We start from the raw sequence: 22,024 nt of genomic DNA on the forward strand, positions 1-22,024 counted from the left end.
GCTTGCGATATATATTACAGCCTATGAATGGAGGTTTGGGAAGCCTTTAAACAGAACGACCTGCTTTTTCTAGAAGGCGGTAGCAAAAGAATGGGCAAGTCATTATGTGAAATACATAAAGTTTCATAATGTTATGGAACATATTATGAAAACCACATTCTGGTACCACCTCTGTATGTTACAGTTTTGGAGTCTTTGACCCTTACTGGAACCATTTTCTCATGTTATGAAGACCTTTTCCATTATCTCACCGGTCTCTGGTTTCCATTATCTTACTGTTGTTGTCAACAATTTTGGCTGTGCTGTTCCATCTCTCTGAAACAGAGAATGGAGTTCTGCTTCATAAGATGTATTCTTTGCAACCTAATAGTTTGGGATCATTACCATTGCTACAAGCAGAATGACGATAGGGTAACAGCACAGTCAAACAGCCATACCTTTGGGCCCTCTGGTTTATGGTGCATAGTAATTTATTTTCCAGGAAAACATTATCACAAGGCGATGTTTCCCAGCTATTCTTATAAAAGTGAACTCCACATATAAACATGACATATTGAATCACTGAAAATTAACACTCTGCCATGGTTGTTGGTGTGCATATTAAAGAATTAATAATACCTGTGGTACAGTTCTGGCTTGCCTCTAGCCTGTCCCTTTAGGATTACTCAATTTCTCTAATCCTTCATAACATATAAGCAGAGAGGCCCTGTCTCATTTACGCCAGGCTTGCCTATGCCAACTCAGCTATGCCATGTCTCTTTATACCAGCTCAAGTTCCATTTACCAGTTCGGCAATAATTCACACTTTTATATAATAACAGCAACATAACTTGCTGTCTCTGCTCTTGGCTGTTAAAACTCATTAAACTCCATGGAACTTATTTCTGAGTAAATGTACATAGGGCTTGATTGTTACTGATTTGGTTTGTGAGTGCCATGCTTATGGCAGAATGGAATGAGCTCATTGTTATCAGGAAACGGATTTTGAAAATGGTTCTGCTTCCTTGTCATCAGTTTTTATTTCATTTCTGTTATGTTGCCCCTTAAAATATGTCTCCTCCTGTTTTCTGTGAGGGAACATAGCAGAGGCCTCTGTTTTGTACACAAAAATGTTCCCTTCCCATGAGAGATTTATAATTCTCTTGAGACATTTTAAAATGGATTCCTGCAACAATGCCAGTTTTTTGGTGTTTTGTTTGGGTGAAGATTAGAAAACAATCCTGTATCCTCTTCATCCCTTTTGGGTATTTGTTGGATGTAATGAACAATGCGTTTATTATGGGTTTGTTTTGTTTTTTTGCTTTATGAGGCAGCATCTGGTAAATGACATTAAATATTTTTTTGTAGTTACATTAACTTAGATACAGAGCTTACAGCTCTGTAAATGCCCCTGATTTCCATAAAATATTCAGGGCAGACAGTTATTACCATGATTATTTTCTCCCTAATGCTGAACATCAATCAGTTTCAAATTTGAAATGTATTAAATGGCTATGCATAATACTATCATTTGTGCTGCAATATTTTTTTTTTTATTGTTAGGTCTGCCAAGGAGGGGAACGTATGCAGGAAACATTAATTTTCTGTGTTTTATTATTTAAAGTATATTGATTTCTTAATAGTTGTTGGAATTTATAACTCATTTTCTATTTAATATAGTCATGTAATTTTCTTGTTTATTAACGTGTATCAGTGAGGTTCTGTCAATTGGAATGGAGATACTGAGCTGGATAAAGCAGAGAAATGTCTTTCAGTAGTTTCAGGAGTCCAGATTCCTCCCCCCCCCCCCAAGATATTAGCATAGGAAGCCGTGCTACACTCCAGCTTCCAAATGGTTCTTTCCATGTTCCCATGCTTTCTACACTCACAGGACTCTAGCAGAAAGGTGCTGGACAGTCCCGTTTGCTGAATTCCACATCTGCTGCTTCCACATCTGCAGCCAAGTTCCAACCTTTCTCCTCTTCTATGCATTGACTGTCCCTTGTCTAGGCTACTGCCTTGTGTTTTGTAGCAGGTGATTAATACAGCCATCTGATTTCCCCCCCACAGGATAGAGTGAGGCAGTATATAAAGTTATTCTTCTATTTGCATGTTGTCTTCCCCTGCATGTTTAAAACTTTACATTCAGGAATATTTAATTCAAAAGGCAGAAATGCATGGCAAGCCAATTTAAAATACCAGTTGAAAAAATGCGGAAAGTTGCATGAACTGCTAGTGCTGTATGTCTCTCTGAGAAAGGAGTTGCAGATTGTGTGCAGCCACTGAGAAGGCCCTCTCATGTTTTTCCACTGTGTTCAAAAGCCAGAAACAAAATGGATCAGTGTTTCTATTTGCGAATACATCTCCTTTCTAAACTTGGGTTAGCCAAGTTTGGGTTGGTGATACATTTATTGCTTTCTTCTTCCCCACCACGCTATGTAATATTTGTCTTCTTAGCCTGAAGACTTCCTTCATATATATTATAGTTATCCCATTTCTGTGATTTAATAATTATTTGAATCTATAAAAATATGTAATAATAACATACAATTTCTTTTCACTTGAAATGAATGAAATTGATTTTTGAGTAGTTCTTGGCAGATTTTCCTTATAACTGTCTTAAACCAAGGCGGACGTAGCAAAGTACCAGTTGTTATCCGTGGTGAAAGAAATCTAATGGGTAAAGCTTTGTTGACAAAAAACAACTTGAGGGTTTTGTTAACATCTATTTTGTGAAACGTGTGTGCTATGTTTTCCTTTATAAGCGTGTTTGATATTTAGTTGCTTTAAAGCTCAGAATTGAGCTAGTGCAACTTTTGACTAAGTATTATCCTGAAGCCCAGATTCAACCAACCCAGCGTGCTAGTGGAAAGCTCGTGGAAAACTCGTGGAAAACTCGTGTAAAGGCTCCCACTAGCTCAACAGGGCTTTCTCTCCTCCTCTTCTGTGTGCCCCTGTGGCACCCCCAAATCTTCTCCGGAGGTTCAGGAGAACTCTCAGAACAGTGCATGGGGGGAGGGGGAGAGTGGGGAATTGTTCCATCCGGCAAGCAATAATGCTTGTGCTGATGGAACAATTAGGAGAGCACAACACTGAATTCCTTCCAGTGGTTATTTTCATTCTCTTTCCATGTAAGAATGCTGGTGCTCTTATAAAAGCCAAAGCAAAACCGATGGGTGCATGTCTTCAATCTGTAAGTGTAAACACCTGTGAAGAATGAGAAACCTTTTCCAGGCTGTCCTTGGGTGCAGTTCGCTAACTTTGCCACACAGTGTCACAGTTGGACTCTGCTTCTTTCCAATTTCAGAGGAGGAAGGAGTTTACAAGGCTGGCAAAAAGCGATCGGAAATGAGGGGGGCTGTGGAAGTCCAGGAAGATGAAGACACTCAAACTGAGGTCCCACTTGACCAGGTAAGCTGCAAGCTTTGAACAAGGGACTCATAATGAAAATAAGTTTGCAGTAAAGTTGTGGCTCATTTCTCTTGTGGTTTTCCACTGCTGTCATAACCATCCTTTTTCTGTTATTGGTAAACTGTTTCATTGGCCAATGTACTAAGACTGCCATCAGTGAAGGAACACAGACCTTTGAATATGGCTGGCATTGGAATACCTAAGTTCCGTTTTCTGGTTTCTGTAACCTTTTTAGAACCTTATTCAATAATGGTCATTGAATATTGCAGCAATGTACTATTAAAGCAAAAGCTTAGCTATTGAGTACTAGAACTTTCATACTGGCTACATGGATGGGTATAAATTAAACTGCACAAAGTGCAAACCAGCATTAGATTTATGCAAAATGTTCCTGTTTTGCATTTGAACTGTTCTGAATACAAATAGTATTATGGCACTCAAGTTTCAAATAAACCACCCTCTATCAAAATATCAAATTTTGTAAGGAATTGAACTATGTGCATGAAGTCAATAGAATGAATAACAGGATAAATGCTGTCACGTTCAGGATGGGTATCTTTCAATCTTCGTAATGGAGAATGATGTAATCCTCGGCCAAATTACAAGCATGAAGCAATATAATGATGAAAATCATAGGAGCCTGAAACTATGATTAGTTAAATCCCATAGTCATTTGATTAGGGCAGCAACACCATTTGTGGAATAGGTCTCTAGAGTGCATGGAATGTAATAAAAGAAGAGCTATTATTGTTGGCCTCTTTTTGATTGCTTTACTGATGTTTCATTGGACCAGTGAGGACAGCATGGGAATCTTGGAGATGTTAATAGGTTTGGAACTTTTGAATTTCATGGCAGCTTTTCATTATGGTTTATCAATGTGTTTCAAACCTGGTGTTTGTGTGTTGGTTTGTTTGTGTGTGTATACATGCAGCTGCTGTGAATCTGTATCATCTTTGTTAGGCTAGAAAAAGTGGTGGTGGTGTCAATGGTAGCAGTAAATCAGAGGGAAATTGGTGTGGTGGCAGCAACAGGGCCAGAGGAATCATAGACTTGTAGAACTGGAAGGGGCATCTAGTCCATCTCCCTGCAGTACAGGAATCTCAACTAGATCATACATGACAGTTGGCCATTCAACCTCTACTTAAAGCTTCCAAGGACACCAGGCTAGTCTTCCTTCTAGACGAAAAGCAGATGTCCACATTGATTCAAGTTTTGAAACTGGCATCTGAGAAATACCCCTTGATGGAAGTGCTTTTGTTTTTAGTCACAGTATCACGAGTGAACCCTATCCTCTGGATCCTTGTGCAGATGTAAAGCATTCATGTTTAATGTATTTTAATGGCTTTCTTACCCATGTTTGGCAGGTCTCTGGTTCAAAATCCTAATTGAGTTTCGCAATCATGAAAGAAATGTTTGTTCTCAAGTGACACCAGATAAGAAAGGCACTTGTTGTTCAAGCATATAAAGTACTTTCTGATGGAAAGTACTCAAGCATATAAAGTACTTTCTGATGCTAGGAAGTCCTCCATAGTAACTACAGTGGTACCCTGGTTTTTGAATGTAATCCATTCTGTAAGACCGTTCGAGTTCTGAAATGTTCGAAAACCGAAAACTCAATACGGAAAATTCAATATGGAAGCCGCGCGGCATGCTCGATTTCCGAGGCATGTTCGAAAACCGAAGCATTGTCAACGGAGATGTTCAAAAACCAAGGCACCACTGTAAATGGTATAAAGTAAAGTAACCAATAGACTTGTTTTCTGTTCATTTATAACACTGTCTAGATGAAAGGTGGGCTGGATGCTGCCCAGGGATGAGTGGGACTGACGGTACCCCAATAATGCTGGTCTTGGCCGGCCTGATTCAGAGTGGGCCCACTTAAGGAGAGGTACAAAATTGCAGAACAAAAGAGCTGGCCCTACTGCTAACTGGTAGTTCCTTGCAGAGGATTGAAGGGATGCAGGGGGCACATGGGAAGGTAGGAGAGCGAGGGGAAGTTCTCTTGCATTAGTGGAATTTGTTCTGCTTTGCCGCAACGTCTTTGGACTCAGCCCACTGAGACCTTTGAAATCTGACTTGTATCTTAAAGATTCATGCTTATGTTGGCACTCAGATATTAAAAAGGTAAAGGGACCCCTGACCATTAAGTCCAGTCGTGGCCAACTGGGGTTGCGGCACTCATCTCACTTTATTGGCTGAGGGAGCCGGCGTACAGCTTCTGGGTCATGTGGCCAGCATGACTAAGCCGCTTCTGGCGAACCAGAGCAGCGCACGGAAACGCCGTTTAGCTTCCTGCCGGAGCGGTACCTATTAATCTACTTGCACTTTGACGTGCTTTCGAACTGCTAGGTTGGCAAGAGCAGGGACCGAGCAATGGGAGCTCACCCCATCGTGGGGATTCGAACCGCTGACCTTCGGATCGGCAAGTTCTAGGCTCTGTGGTTTAACCCACAGTACCACCCGTGTCCTGCACTCAGATATTACCACATTTCAAAATAATTTATTTATTAAAATTGCCAGCCACCTTATGTTGCCCAGGGTAACCCAAAGTGACTTACAACCATAATATTTAGCTCCTGAAATCAAAATTTCAAATTTACAGTTGGGCAAAGTTAAAATGTACACAATTAGAAATGCACATGTCTCTTTGCAGTGAAAACCAATCAGACTGAATCCAGCCCAGAAGCAACGATTTCTTTCCCTTTTTCAAATGTTTAAATTTTGTAAACAGGTGCTCCATTGTCACTTAGCAACCCTAGCTGGTTAGGGAACAAAATGTTTTGAGTTTTGCTTTGCTTTGTAAAGCATTTGGGATATATAACAAATCATTGTTCACTGGGAAATGGCAACGGTATTTAAGCATTGCTCATTTCTTCAAGCCTAAGTGCTCTCTGAAGTTGTGTTTACGCCTTGCTCTGTGTGCCTGTTAGGATCTTGTTTTTTCTCTTTTGTCTGAACGGCAATAGATAATATCCGTAGTCAATGCCTAGCTACTTTTGAAAAGATGCTTTTAAAAAGTGCTTTTTATTCAAACAGTGCTTCCCAAGTTTTGCAGTGGAGTTACTTTCAGACTGTGATTTTACCTGCATTCTGTTATAGATGGGCTCATCTGAGCTGATTTTCGGAATCTGAAAAATTGCGTTGATTGAGAATAGAGGCAAAAATCCAGAAAACAGCACAAATACAAAAACAGGCTGGCTGCTTGGTTGAATTACTGGGTGGTTATAAAAGAGGTTCAGCTAGGTCCCGTGTGTTTTGTCAAGGCATGATTGTGCTGTCTGAAATTATTAAATTGGAATAATCTTGGTCAGGATATAAAGAACTACTTAATATCCAAGGGATTGCTTGCTCAGCTGGATATTTGGCCTTCTTGCTTTTTATGGCATTATCCATGCTGTTATCATATGATGCTTTTTAGCCTCTCTTTAATTTCAAAGGAGCTTCCCATGTGGTTTGTGGAACAGATTTGTTGTTTCAGGGTATAAGAAGATAGATACCTTCTGGATTGGACCAAAGATCAACCTAATCCAGCATTTTGGACCCAACAGTTAGTTGCAGCTGGGAAGCTCACAAGACTCCCCTGTAGTTTGTCACCAGTATCTGGTTTTCAGAGGCCTACCTCCCTTATACCAGAATGAGATTGTTGAAACAGCATTGTGCTGTAATTGTAGAGATGCTTGTGCTGCATCACAGTTCAGAGCACAGTTCTTCTCTTTAACGTAGCTTTACCCTGGCTTGTCTGTGAACCTCATATGTGTTCTTTATATATTAATCAAAAGAGCTGAGCATAACGCAATTTGGGGTTTTGGGTTTACTAGCGGCCAGCGGAAACTGTGGATGAGGAAGAAACCATGGCACCGGAACATCAAGCTCGGCATCAAGAAGACTATTCAGCTATGAATGGGGAGGCGGATCAGGGTGGAGACACAGGGGAGGCCATCAATGGAACAGAAGAGAATCTGAATGGCCATTATGATGATGAGCAGCAAGGGCAGAACCTTGACCAAGATGAGCCTAGCAGTCATGCGCATGGGGGAACAAATGAGGAAAACGGTGAACAGATGGATCACAATCGTCATGAAGAAGAAACAAAAGAAGGTACTGATGATCAAAAACAGGTAACATGTCTTTGCTCTTTCGATGTGCTACTGCTTCCATTTTTCTGCTCTAACAATAGGTTTGTTTGCAGCCAGCATACTCCACAGCTGGATTTTCAGCTTTGGGGCAGCTCTTCTTGCCTTTTTGCAACCTTTTATATGAGGACGGTATATAATCTCATGCTGGGTGATCCCAGTGGTAAAGCGTTCACATGTTGCATCGACGCTAACATTGTGATAATGTTGCAGCCCTTACGTTTGCCGGTCACCAGTCTTCTGTGCACGCTGACCTCGTTTTCAGAGGTTACTTGGAAAACTGACTGCCGTGTTTTTGCAGTATCATAGCTGATGTGCCAAGCCAAGTTCACGATCACTTTAATGGTGTGAGCCAGTGAATTGCGTATCTGGAAACCACATACTTTGTCTACACTCGAAAACCTGGTTTCAAGCGCCACAAGCTGCCACCATGAAATTTCCCAGAATTGGAGAGTAACTTGTGCTCTTTAAAAATTGTACCTAAAACAAGAAAAAACTCAAGCCGCTTCCATTGCTTAAATAAAAAGTTAGGCTGGGATGAATTAGCTTGTATAATCACGCTGCTATTTTTTTGTTACCCAGTTGTCTTCTTCACTTTTTTTCTTGCACATTAAAGAAGCTAACTAGGATGCTGGCTTATTCACTTGTCATCATTTAATGGTTTCTAAAACTACTCATTTCATACATAGCATGAAGAATTCAGTTGTTTTTATTCAAGCACATTATAGGCTAGTTGCCTTATTGCTCAACTGAATACCTTGTGGCCCATCAAGCCAAACATAGTAGTTCACCAGCCGGCCCTTTTGTGGTGGCCTCCAAGGGGTTTGATAAACCTTCAGAGCTTTTCTGCCTTCTGGAACAGCAAAAGAAGGAGAGTTTCCAACCATCTCACATGGCTATGGATCTGCACTTGGCTTGATGGGTGCTGGTTATGCAGGCTCTGCTTGATCACATCAACACATACAAAAGAAAAATCTCTGCCATATGACAAGTTAAAATATGCCCCCCCCTTCTCTCTGTCTAGGATGATTCCAATTATGAGAAAACCTCAGCTCCAAGAGTTACCATCACCAGCCCACAGGAGAGTGAAAAAAACGAACAAACCAATGACTATGCGGCAGTAGCATAGACATATTTTGAAGGACATAGGTTATCAGAAAATGAAGGATTTACTATTTGGAGTGCAAAGCAATTTTGTGTGTGTGTGTGTGCTTTATTAATTTATAATGTGACAATATGGTGGAGTTCCACCCACTGAACACTGGCATGATAATGTGGTATACCAGAACTTAGATAATTAAATGAATAATTAAGAGGAAGATTGAATTATAGTCCCCAGATTTGGTCTTTCTCCAATGTGAATTCTAAGGGGAAACATAGGTGTTAATTGAATAAATACTGCCATTGCAGAATGTTGAATATTGAACTAGGCCTAATGTGTACCCATGTTTGTTTAGAAGAGTTGAAGAATATTTTTGCGCCTTTAAAATGGAGAGTCTGTAATATTTTTTTATAGCTGAATAAATCTCTTATGTACATGAGCTGTGGTGTATTTCCAGGATCTAATTTAGGGGTATAAGATGGAGTCTCACTTTGTGATATGGAGAGTGGGGGGGCGGTGCAGCGGGAATCACAACAGGATGGAAATTTATTTCTGCTATGCAGATGGGCTCTTGTGTGTATGGGCAGTTACACTCATTTCAAAGGTATGTATGTGCAGATGTCCTCTCTTCCATTGAAAGCTACTGCAGGCAAGTGAATACCTTGTGCTGATCAAGAGTTTCCATGTCAGGAACTGATAGCTGGATGGGGTGACAGAATGTGACCCAATATGAAGGACTTATTTTAATAGTTTCAATAATAACAAATAGTTACCTTGCACTACTTTAGCATGAGTTAACAGCCCTACCCAATGTGCATTGATATGGCCGAAAACCCTATTGATTTCACTTATTTCTAAGTAAATGTGCTTAATTATCCCACCCAAAATGTGTCTGGCATAATTCTGTTGCTATGTGCAGGCCAGATTCACTTCGGTCAAAGATCTCTCCAGCAAGCTAGCTATGAGGGATAAATGGATCAATCAGGCAAAATTTCTATAAAGAATTTATCTTTGATTCTAAAAGTGCATTGCTTTAAACATTTAACCAATCACAATGTTATGGTTTAATAACACTTATAGGAGAAAATAAAATTACTTAAAAATTAATCGCCATCTTGAAAATTGTGTTCTCATCTCATTGGCTTAAGTTTGCAGGTCATGAAAAAACAGGCATGTTCCGGTATTGGGTCAGATGTCTTAATGGTAAATAGACATAGCTCAACTGACGTTTCATAAGTTAGGTTGGTGGTTTCTTGCAAAACATTTAGCCTATAAATCCATGTGCAGTTCATTTACCGGTAAGTTTTGCCACATCCCTTGATGTAGCTCTCTTGCTCCTTTTTGTAATAGGCTGAATCTTTAGTTTGGTTTGTAGCTGTTGATAAATAGTACAATTAATTTTAAAAACCTTAAACATTGTTTGGTGTCAGGGAACTGCCATCGGCTCAGGGGGGAGATGGGAAAAGCTGGATGGATTACAGAGAGCCCCCAAAGATCGTGGGAAGCAGCTCCTCCTCAGCGGAGGAGAGTAACCACGCCTCCAGTGGAGAGGAGCTTCAGGGCTCGGAGGAGGCGAGGCGGTGCCAGGACACCTTGCTTGAGCAAAGCGGGGAGGAGAGAGGTCCTCCATTACCCATGCCTTCCTTGCGCAGTAGGCTTCCGCGCCGAGAGGGGAGGCGCAGACTGGGCGTTAAGAAACTACTTTGCTGGGGAAGGTTTAAGGACCGCCCACTCACGGATTCTGCCAGTGAATGAGCCAGCCACGGGAGAGTGGCGCTCTGGACAGATAAAGTTTATTTTGGCATCAAAAGCAAGGCTTCAGAGCCAAGCAAGGAGGCATTTGTCTGGTTGCTCTCGAGCAACCCCTTGGAACCCTAACATTTGGCTTGGCGATACCAATTTCTTTGTAATTATATATTTTATCCTGAATATATTTTAACACATTAAACAAATGTTAGTGTATTTTAGGGTTTGTTCTTTGAATATATTAAAGCTAGTAAATTGCTATTCAAATTACCTAGTTTCATTACATGAAGATTCCTGCTGTTGCAGTTTGTAAGTAGCATACAGGGAAGTGACAACATCCCAAGAATATTTATATATATATATATCACAGTATCAGCAGAATAAACAGATCACTTATGACACCATTCCTCCCTTCATCAGTGGTAAAATAAGTCTGACTACAACCACAGATTTTTGAGCTTTTGTAAAGAAATAATCTGATTAAATTCTCATTGATTCTCTGAGCCAGAGCAGCGCATGGAAATGCTGTTTACCTTCCTGCTGGAGTGGTACCTATTTATCTACTTGCACTTTTTGGCCTGCTTTTGAACTGCTATGTTGGCAGGAGCTGGGACCAAGCAACGGGAGCTCACCCCATTGCGGGGATTCGAACTGCTGACCTTCCAATTGGCAAGTCCAAGCGGAACAGTGGTTTAAACCACAGTGCCACCCACATCCCCTGTCCTGCAATTTACAAATTGCTAAATTGTTTTTTTCCTGTTGAGATTTAAACTCTCGAGTGTTCCCTTGCAATTCTTGAGCTATAGATCCCCATCTTTCTTCAACCATCTTTCTTAGCCTATCAGATGGAATTTAGTCAGACTCCATCGTCAGCCTTCCATTGGTATAGCCTACTTTGTCAGATGCATTGTGCAGTTTCCTGAGATGCAGGTGGGGTACATTTATGCGTAGTTGCGTGGGAGACTGTCATTGGGAACTGAAAGGAAAGCGTGAGATCAGAGAGAAATGAAATCCAGAAAACTACAACAGTGCTAATTACACGCTTAATAATTCACAAAAGATCAAAAACCGTTTTGTGAATCACGACTGTTAAATATGTAATTATCACTGTTTGCTCCATTCTGCATTTCATTTCCCTCTAACCTCACTTTTTTTTCTCTTTTACATTCCCAGCTCCCCACCTTGTACATGTAACTCAGGAAAACACATCATGCATCTCCACGAAAGCTTATGCCCAGATAAATTTGGCAAGTCATTGAGGTGCCACATGGTTTAAGATGTAAGGAATGGGTGACCCCACAGAACAGTTTTTTGTTTCCTAAGATGAAAATTTCTAACGCTATGGCAACCTTCTCACCAACAGCACAATGATGTGTGTGGAGTGTGCTTTTCTCTGGTTTTCATCACTAGGATGTAACCTCTAATTCTGTGGGTTTTTAAGACTAACCTACCTGTCTCATTCTAAAAATATGTACGGTGACAGATGGTGGTCCACACAACTTCTCTGCTTGGGACTTCCGCATTCTTTTCCCTCTTTGAACTTGACTTGCAATGTGCTTCCACTAAATTGACCTGTGTTTAAGAAGGATGACCCTTCAGTGCAAGCATAGCGCAGAGATTAGGCTGAAGATCTACCGTCGCCATTAACACAAAGAGCCAGGTTCACATGCAGATCATATGACTGAATTGTTACAAGAAATCAGCTATGCCAAGAATTTTATTTTTAATCAATATTCTGCTTGTGTCCAAAGGTAGATGATGAACCCATAAGTTTCTGCCGTTTGAATGAAACCAGATGACATATATAAACCATAGTCCTTGATGCAAATTCCTCTAGAAAGACTTTTAAAACAGTGCATGTTAATTAAAGGGTGAAACGTCATCAAAACTGCATTTGTGATATAAGGGATTGTTATTTTGACTAGAGCGTAACTGAAATTTATAAGATTTTGGAACACAGAAATAAAATTAATCATCAGACCATCAATTATAGCATGCGGGGGGCCACCTAAATTATATAATTTGGCATCTCAATGATTGGTATTACTAATTGTATTATAAATTGCCATTGTTATAATGAGGCTATTGGATTGTTGTAATTGAAAACTAATAAAAAAGATTATCAAAAGAAAAGAAAAGAAAGGGTGAAACATAATACATATACAGCTATTGAAATCTGTGAATGCATTAGCAATCCCTTCCTTCCCCAAGAAATGATTGGTGGGCAATGGGTGCCTGGGCTGCCTCCTCCTACTGGTAATCTTCTAGAACAATCTGGGCAACCCCCACAGGTCAAACTGCCTCATGTCAAACTCCTCCTGCTACTGGATTTTGCAGGTAAATTCAAACAGGTTTTTTGAAAGGCTGGGGATGGGGCAATGGCACATGGGATGCTCATGGTTCAGGCCATCTAAATAATTTGAAATTACTGCCCTCCTCCCACCCAGCTCAACAAATAGTTGTCTAACAGACTTAGAGGGAGCAGGATTGCAGCAGAGAGGACAGCGGGAGGGGAGGGTTAATGCATGAGGGTGCATCTGAATACGCTGTGTGAGAATGCCGCCAACAACCAACCAACCACCATCAAATCTGACCCTCAAGATCAGAGCATAACCCATCTCTTGAAGTTTCCCTGCATTTGCTTGGAGGTGCTAATTCTCTGAATACCTAGGTTGGCCTGGATTTTAAATTTCAGCCCTGGCATTCAGCCTTCTCCTTATGTGATAACATCCACAATTAGGCTGCTCCATCTCTGGAAAATAGAGTAGCTTGGTGATGCTATCTTAGGAGGAGGAATCTAGCTGACTCCAATATGTGCCCATTTAGTTCAGTCCAAATTCCCAGAAACAAATTTGAGATAAACTACTGTGACATTAAGCAGATGACTGTCATCATCAACCCACCATCTTTCACGACTGGGGATGAGCAGTGAGAAGCACAAAAAGGATGTCAGGCAGCAGATGCCCACTTTCCTGGTCACCAGATATTCTGCTACTTTTATTCATTGTATGCTGACATTTCAAAGACAGGCTGCCCTTTGAAAATCTTTCTCGTCCTCTTTCAGGCCTCAGCTGTCTTTCTGTACTGCCTTTGTACCTAAATATGGGTGAGGGGAAGCTATGTCTTATGTCTGGCCCAATATGAAACATATCTCACTGTGTTGTTCTTCAAGGAACTTTGGAAACAAAAGGCTATGTTCAAAACTTATTGTCAAAGCTGTCAAATCTATTTGTTAGCTGAAAAATTCTTAATACAATTCCACGCCCCCAACTCCATTAAACACATTGGTGTTTATTTGTTGTCCTGTGGCAGGTTCTGCTTTTCAAAGAAATTCCAAATATAATTGAAAAAGGTTGACTGACAATATTATTTTTTTGCTGCTTTGGAATAGAACAATTGGCTAACGTCGTAACTTAATGTTCAAAAAGGTTTTGTGTTTGGGAAGCAAGACTGCCGCTGAATCTTTCAGCATGGAGTTTTCACCAGATGCCACTTCAGGATGGTACAGTACTGGTTTAACAATGCTTAACCGGTGCAATAGGTGCTGGTTGTCTTCCCTTATCGGTGCTCCCCTTTTAAAAGTGCTTCCAAAATCTGCAAGTGTTGGGTTTTACCGGGGGAAATTGTCATGGTCCAGTCTACGGGCAATCAAAATCCTGGCTGAGGATGTCAGGACAGGAGGCAAGATGGTGAGGTGGGAGCAGGAACAAGAGTCCAGAAACCAGGGGTCCGAGGGTCAGGAAGCAGGGAGTCATGAAGTCAAGGGTTGAGAAGCAAGGAGTCAAGAAGCCGAGGTCTGAGGATCAGGAAGCAAGAAGCCCAACGCAGCAAGGCAGGAAACGAGTTGCTGTGGCAAAGATCCGAAAGGAAATGCTGATCGTATATCCCTTCCCGGCTCTTGCCACCAGGTTCAGTGAGTTATCAAGCGGCCTCACTTGTGTGGCCGCACCTTGCCTCTCCAGAACAAACTTAGGAAGGCCCCAGTCCTGTGAAGCCCTACTGGTCACAGGGCCTGGCTCCTGCACGCATACCTGACAAAAATTAACTGTTCATCTTGGCTTCAAACAAGCTTGGAAAGGCAAGATGAAAAGTCTGTTCAACAGATAATAAATGTGTGAAAGGAGCAGACAAGTGAACAAGCTAATGTCCCTAGTTTGGCCCTACCAAGGCAAATACCAGTTTTCATACCAGTTGGTGGGAATCGCAGGTGTGTTTTGTGATGTTGCACCCAAGTCCTGCTTGCATGCTTCCCTCAGGCATCTGGTTGACCACTGTGAGAAGAAGAGGAGGAGGAGGAGGAGGAGAAGTTTGGATTTGATATCCCACTTTATCACTACCCTAAGGAGCCTCAAAGCGGCTAACAATCTCCTTTCCCTTCCTCCCCCACAACAAACACTCTGTGAGGTGAGTGAGGCTGAGAGACTTCAGAGAAGTGTGACTAGCCCAAGGTCACCCAGCAGCTGCATGCGGAGGAGCGGAGACGCGAACCCAGTTCACCAGATTACAAGTCCACCGCTCTTAACCAATACACCATGAGAAGAGCATGTTGGACCAGATGGGCCATTGGCCTGATCCAGCAGGCTTTCCCTATATTCTTAATGCAGAGATGTGTCCTTGTTTATGAAATACTGTGGCGTTCCATGTTCATTGGTAGCACTGTATAAATAAGTTATTCATCATAACATAACTGTACCAGCACTAATGATGCTTCTAAGCTACTGATCGTCTGTTTTCAGGAACGATGCAGACTTTTTCTTCTTTTACTGTGCAAAGGGATTCAGTACTGCAAAAGAGTCATATTGGGTTTACCTCAAAACCCAGAAGGGAGAATCTGCTGTCGCACACATCTGAGGAAGAGAGGGCATATGTACTCCCCAGCCTTTCATGTGTGACTCACTGCACTGTGGGAATAAAAAGCAAAAAAGAAGGGTCAAGGCAGCCCATAGAGAACAACCAGATGGCTGGAGCGAAATGGCTGTGCAAATCCGAATGGAAGCGGCAGACGCAAACATCCTGAGAGCGTGTTCATCAACACAAACGAGATAAAAGGCAATGATTGCCAATCAAGCTATGCCAAATTTGATCTCAGCACAAATTGCACGAGTGATTACTCTTCTGTTAAAATGGCTTTTGGGGTTTTTAATCCAGAAGCAAAGAAGGATAGCATTCTGAATTTGCATAAGAGGCTGATGTTTAGTGAAGAGCAGAGAGAATTGTAGCTTCTTCTTCTTTTTAAAAAAATGTGTCACTTGTTTAATATCTACACAGAAGCAGAGAAGAGGTCGTGAAGACGATTACTGGAAAATCATGGCTTATGCTGCACATATATTACAGAAATCAGATTTCCCACACCAGTGTTTGGTAACAGCCTTTCCTTACTTCCCAATCCATTCTCAAGGCTATTTTCCTTCTCTTCTGTGGTTCAACATATTTACTTCACCCCCAAGCTTCTTCATCGCTGCGTCGTCTGCTATGTCTACCCACAACTTAACACTCAGGACATTAGAAAGGTGGGAATAATTCTAGAGCGTTAAGCGACACTCTTAAAGTAAAACAGTATGAACCCTATTTTAGTTGTGTTATGTTTGACAAAGGGTCAGATGAGGACCAGATGCTTCCCCTGCTTTGATGTGATAGGCAACAATATGATTAAAACCTATATAAAATATCCCTCTGAAACAAAATAAAAGAAGTTTAGATTAAAAACTAAAGACATTCTTCATAATCAGTTAACCCCAGTGATCAAAAGTTGCCTCTGTTTCCCATCTGTCCCCAAGGTTTCCCAAAGAGAGTCAGGGTTCTTTCAGTGTAACACAGGAATCAACCTTTTACTGACCATTGGTCCAACCAGCTCAGTATCATCTGCTGTGGGGACTCAATACACTGCATGGGAGTAACAAAAAGGTAACTAGGGACGCGGTAGTGCTGTGGTCTAAACCACTGAGCCTCTTGGGCTTGCTGATTGAAAGGTTGGCGGTTTGAATCTGCGTGACAGGGTGAGCTCCCATTGCTCTTTCTCAGCTTCTGCTAACCTAGCAGTTCAAAAGCACACTAAAAAGTGCAAGTAGATAAATAGGTACCACTCCAGCGGGAAGGTAAATGGCATTTCCGTGCGCTCTGGCTTCAGTCATGGTGTTCCGTTGCACCAGTAGCGGTTTAGTCATGCTGGCCACCTGACCTGGAAAGCTGTCTGTGGACAAACGCCAGCTCTTTCAGCCTGAAACGAGATGAATGCTGCAACCCCATAGTCGCCTTTGACTGGACTTAACCGTCCAGGGGTCCTTTAGCCTTTACCTTACCTACAGGAGTAGCTCTCCAGGGTTAGAGGCAGGAATCCTTTCCAGGAGGTGCCAGGGATTGAAACGGGGATATTCTGCATGCAAACCAGTTGCTCTGCAGCTCAGCTACTGGCCTTCACACAAGTGTCAAACACTTCACACTGAATGTCAAAAGCTGATCGTGCCTCATGAGAACATAAGAAGAGGCTGCTGGATCAAGCCAATGACCCATTTAATCCTGCATCCTGTTCTCACAGGGGCAAACCAGATGCCCATGGGGAGCCCATGAAAAGGACACAAGTGCAACGACCCTCGCCTCACCTGTGATTTTTAGCAACTGCTCTTCAGAGAGATATTGCCTCAGCATTAGTATGTCTATTAACCAGTGACTGCAAGTTTCCAATTCTTGAGAGTGTTTCTCATCCTGAACAAGGTCACTGCAAGATAACGTCTGGGCCTCTCTTTTTTCTGAGCAATAATTTTTGAGATCTATCATCCTGCCTTATTTTTCTAGAAAGGGGTGTAAATTAGATTTTCAATCTGATTTCAGAAATGATGTTATCAAAAGGGAAGTGGGGAAGATGGAAGGAGACTAGTGGATATTGCAGCCATCATTTTAAATGTCCTTCAGCAAGCCACACTGTAATACTCAAAATGTCACAAGTCTGCTCCTCACAATCTTTAATTAAACATCACATTGGAAAAGGTCATTGTGCTCTGCCTTGCTGCTGCCCACACACTGCTAGCTTGATGGCAGTGAAAGCAAACTGCAGTAAACAAGGTTTCTACTGACATGAAAAGAGCAAGACCAAAGTCCTTTCATTAAGATTTGACACTGTGGCTATAAACGCATGTAACTGTAGAAGAATGGCAATAGTTTATAGAACGCTTTCTCTAAGCGCTTCACTCATATTATTTCAGTAACTCCTGCAACGACCCTATAAGGACTGACAAGCATAATTAGCCTCCTAATGCGAATGGGGAATTAATATTGTGAGACAAACGCAAGACCTCCCATAGAATTCATGGTACAATTGGAATTTTAGCAGGGAACTTCTAGTTCATGTTTTAAACCAGGTATGGGGACCTTTGCACCTCCACGTGTTATTGGACTCTCTTCATGTCCCATCAGCCACAGAAACCATGGCCAAGGTTAGAGATGATGAATGATGCAGTTTGACAACATTTGGCAGGCCACAGGTTCCTCATCCTTGCATTATTTTGTTTATTGATTTGTTTATATATCTCCCTTCATCATAAGAGCCAAAGGCCTGGTTGAAGAGGAACGCTTTAGCCTGATACTTAAAAAATATATAATGAAGGCACCAGGCAAACCTCTTTGGTGAGAGCATTCTACAAATGGGGAGCCACTACAGAGAAGGCCTGTTCTTGTGTTACCACCCACTGGACCTCATGCATTACATAATAGCAGGGTGAGTATAACAGCTGAATGACTTAAGAGGCTGAGAGAAGAGAGAGGTAAGTCCTTGGAGATATCGTGGGATGGTATTGCCAATGATCTCAGGGGCTACATCTAACTAGAGAGGGAAGAGATGTGCTTCCATTTGATGTAGAAACCTTTCTAATCCCAGATGTCTTCATGCATCTGTTGCAAAAGAAAGAGGGTGAAACACACCACTCCTGACAGGAGCTGATTTTAGATATATATACCTACACTGAAGGTAGGAACACTGAAGGCCCTTGACATCATCTGTTGCCCAAACAACTACTTCACATAACTTTGTCATAGATGCAACATGTAAATGAAAACATTTTTTAAACTTGAGCCCTATGGCAGGGTTAAAGGAAAGTGGCAGCCTTTGCTGCATTTCCTGGCCCCTCCGTTTGACTGGTTGGCAAAAGGGTCATGAACCCTTGTCCCAGGAATGTGGTTACACTGCCAGTGCTATGTTGTGAGTTCTCTCTCCCTGACCATTGCCTATGCTGACCAAGGCTGATGGGAGGTCGTCTCTGTGCTGGGCCACCCAGCTCCTTATGCCCACTTGATAATTTGAAAGGAAACATTTTCCATCACCAGCACCAGTTCTTCATAATTTTATTTAATCCATTGAAAAAAATAGACAGAACTATAAGGTGGGCACATATTGTCAAAGAATATAAAGGTCACATCTCTTTACATAGTCTTGTTTTAGATCCATAGAATAAAAGGAAGAGAATTTTATAGAGAGAGAGACAGACAGAGAGAGACAAAGATGATTTATATCTTTAGTGGAAAGGACAAATCTGTAGGTAAGCGTCAACACAACTGTACTATGATTAAGGATAAGCTCTTTCTATTATCTAGAAAAATAGAAGCATCACATTTAATAGTTTCTTTCAGGCAATCGGATTTAAGGAATGAAGAATCTCTTAGCTTTAAAAAATATGCATGATTCACCAGGAAATGTTCCTGCACAAATCCTATTGGAATTCATGGAAGTTAGGCAACAACATGGAGGAACTTGCCCCGTGGCTTCTCTAGTCCAGAAATTTGGTGCAGGCATAGGGCTTTGATGTCCTTTTCAACAAAGGGAGCAGATCTACACATGTATTCGTTTGTGTGTGTACATTTGCTCCATTGATGTAAAAGGTCCTTCTTTATGTGCCCAGGAGCTCTGTGTACACACCACAGTGCACAGTGCATGAAGCACAGAACTGGGCTTTTACTGTTCTTATCTCGTACCAATGCAAAATGCACACGCTGTATGGGAAAACAGCCTCAGTTACATTTCTTTTCCTACTGAAAATTTGAGACCAGACCTGCAGGTGGGTTAACTTGGTATACACTTCCACACAAAAGTTTTCTTCTTTTAAATGGCAACTTTCAAAATTGCACTTCCCAGAAACAGAAGGCGTTAAATTTGGGGCTCAGCTCACAACAGGATATTTTTCAATCATAATACTGAGAAGTGCATCCTCTGATGGTTAGGGAACCATACCTTCTGCCATGCAGGTTGCTACAAGAATGCATGGAATTCTAGTGACTGCAATCTGGTAGACACTTACATGGAAAAAAGTCCTACTCAGTGGAACCTCCATCTTAGTAAACGTGCATAGGATTTCACTGGTAGACTCTAAAGGCTGCTCTTCAGATGACAGTAATGGACGGATTTCTTTACAAAGAAGGGCTTATTATAACTCTTCTATGACAAGACTGGGAAAATATGGAATATCACGTTAATGATCTGTCATTTCTATTTAAAAACAAACGAATGATCAGGTGAGGGCATTGACAGGTTCCCATTTGGTTCCCACCACAGCAACTCATGCTGCTGAAGAGAAAAGCTGCCTTTTGGTTTGCAAGACAACTTTCTTTCCCAGTAGTACAAGCACACGTGGTGGAAATGAGAAAGCTGCTCCCATTGTCTGCATGATGGTTCTCTCCAACGTGCACGAATATCGTTTTGTTGGACTTTGGCTATAGAGCCAAGAGAACATAACTTGAAGCCGTCCACAATAAAACAGGTATGAACATGTCAGTTAACTGGAAGCAGCACGAAATGGGTGACAAATTTAAAGGGAAGGGCAATCAAATGGTGCTTTGCAAGGATTCAATGCAACTATTAAAAATAAGAGAACAACTCATACATTAATGCTTTGTTCAAGCCACTGATGGCTGAACCATCCCCTTCAAGCCATTTCCACCTCCTTCCCAATCTGCTCCTTTCCCCACTGGCTGCAGAGTGCAGTTACACTGCATGGGAAACACAGATTCATACACAGGCCAAAGCTGACCTTTTCAAATTCACAAGATGGGTATGTTTGGAAAGAGAAAACAAACATCAGGTTTCAGATAACGGCTGGACATTTTGAACTTTGGACAACGTGACGGGTATCTTGGATTCTCCAGGTGCCGGGGCTTTGGTGACAGGGTGTGCATGGGCTCTGATGTCTGCAATTCTCTCTTTAAATTTCTGCTGCAGGTACCTTTCTTCTTTGGAGTAGCTTTTAGCGAACGCAGACATCAGCAAGCAGGCCGCCATTGTGGTTCCTCCGATGCAGAACAATATTGCTCCAGCCAACTTGCATATGTCAAGGGCTCTGTTGAACTGCACCGCACGTGTATCCACCACCACAAAATCTTCTACTCCCAGGGCTTCAATTTTGGGTGGCACAAGAAAACCTACGACGAGAACGATGATCCCTGTCAGCATAAACACCGTCCCTGAGATGAGTCCGACCTAGAAGACAAAGAAGATTCAGAAGATTCAGCAAAGCCGCGATGGCAGTTTTTTGCTTTATTGTTTTCAGTCTTAGCTATTAAATCTACGTGACATGTTACTGACATCTGCCATCACACCAATGAAACGTGCAGTGCCATTGTGAGCCCCTGGAGGCTTCTGTCATGTAGAATTCAAGTTGACAGATGATTTTCACAACCTTAACTGCATCCGTAAGCAGTCAATGGATACACAGACAATGGAAATTCAGCAGGGATGTGGGCAGAAATAGGAAGTGTTCATGTCCATAAATAAATTTGTAGGCTTATAAATATGTGGGCTCCTGAGAAATGGGATCTGAAACACAATTTTGGGAGAGGAAATGGACATTGCAAGGGAAAAGGCAGTCACCAGTCTTCTGCGACCCCAGAATTTACCAAATAGGGGAGCTTCAAAATGGCAGACATTTGACCCACTCATCTTTGTTCTCATGGCATTATTTTTCCCCTACCCAGATATTATAGGGGAGACTTGCTGAGGCCCATAAATCTTTCTAATATTTTCATCATCTTACTGTGAAGCGAGCTTAAGTGAATTTTTGAATTTGGAGCACCAATAGTCAAATTCCCCCAAATGTGGATCTGTTGAGTATTCAGTTCTGTAAAATGGGGAATAATCTATGCCATAACTTGTTACATGGATTAATAATATAAGATTTATTTATGCATGAAGGCTACAACCCAGTGCATAGTGACAGATACCTAAGCTCTGGTAACATCAACAGTATTTGAGCACAAGGCACACTCAGAATAATCTTACCTTTTAAAAATTAAAATAGAAGAGTGCCAATAAATTCAAATTAAGTTTCTTGGGGTGCGGAGCATATGTGTGTATGAACTTGGAAAAAGGTGTCTTAGTAGAGCATGAGACTCTTAAGCTCAAGGTCCTGGGTTCGAGCTCCTTCTTGGGCAAAAAGGTTCCTGCATTGCAGCTCTGTGATTCTGAATTGAACTCATTCGGAATGTAGCTATGTAATATGGGGGGGAATGGAACCTGATGGAATGGTTTGATTGCCTTTAATAGTAATATGTTAACTATGCACATCCTTCCTTTTTCTAAAAAATGACACTCATTATTATTATTATTATTTTAATGGTCTGAAGAGATAAAAAGCTGAATTTGGATCAATTACTTCTGAAAATCTGGACCTGCTTT

The 22,024-nt window shown here is 41.5% G+C and overlaps 2 protein-coding genes across 7 annotated transcripts in view; one reads left to right on the top strand and one right to left on the bottom strand.

Annotated features, from left to right (window-relative positions):
• Positions 1-9,064, top strand: part of DCDC2 (doublecortin domain containing 2) — a 49,832-nt gene extending 40,768 nt beyond the window's left edge. For 4 of the 5 annotated variants that reach the window (XM_081014235.1, XM_081014234.1, XM_081014237.1 and 1 more), the window contains 3 exons: positions 3,287-3,390; positions 7,209-7,508; positions 8,548-9,064. In XM_081014235.1, the coding sequence (XP_080870361.1) occupies positions 3,287-3,390; positions 7,209-7,508; positions 8,548-8,652 (509 nt within the window). In that variant the 3' untranslated portion in view covers positions 8,653-9,064. The remainder of the gene's footprint in view (positions 1-3,286; positions 3,391-7,208; positions 7,509-8,547) is intronic. The other variant, XM_081014238.1, reaches the window with a different exon arrangement.
• NRSN1 (neurensin 1) overlaps positions 1-22,024 on the bottom strand; it is a 133,320-nt gene that overhangs the window by 98,667 nt on the left and 12,629 nt on the right. Inside the window, exon 3 of one of the 2 annotated variants that reach the window (XR_013988785.1) lies at positions 19,589-20,830. Coding sequence is in view for 1 of the 2 variants with exons in the window: in XM_081014324.1 (XP_080870450.1) it covers positions 20,432-20,830 (399 nt within the window). In the remaining variant the exon portion in view is untranslated. Of the gene's footprint in view, positions 1-18,688; positions 20,831-22,024 lie in introns of those variants that run through there. The other variant, XM_081014324.1, reaches the window with a different exon arrangement.

The sequence above is a fragment of the Podarcis pityusensis genome, assembly GCF_964106645.2.
Source record: "Podarcis pityusensis genome assembly, chromosome: 7".
NCBI classification, from domain to species: Eukaryota; Metazoa; Chordata; class Lepidosauria; order Squamata; family Lacertidae; genus Podarcis; species Podarcis pityusensis.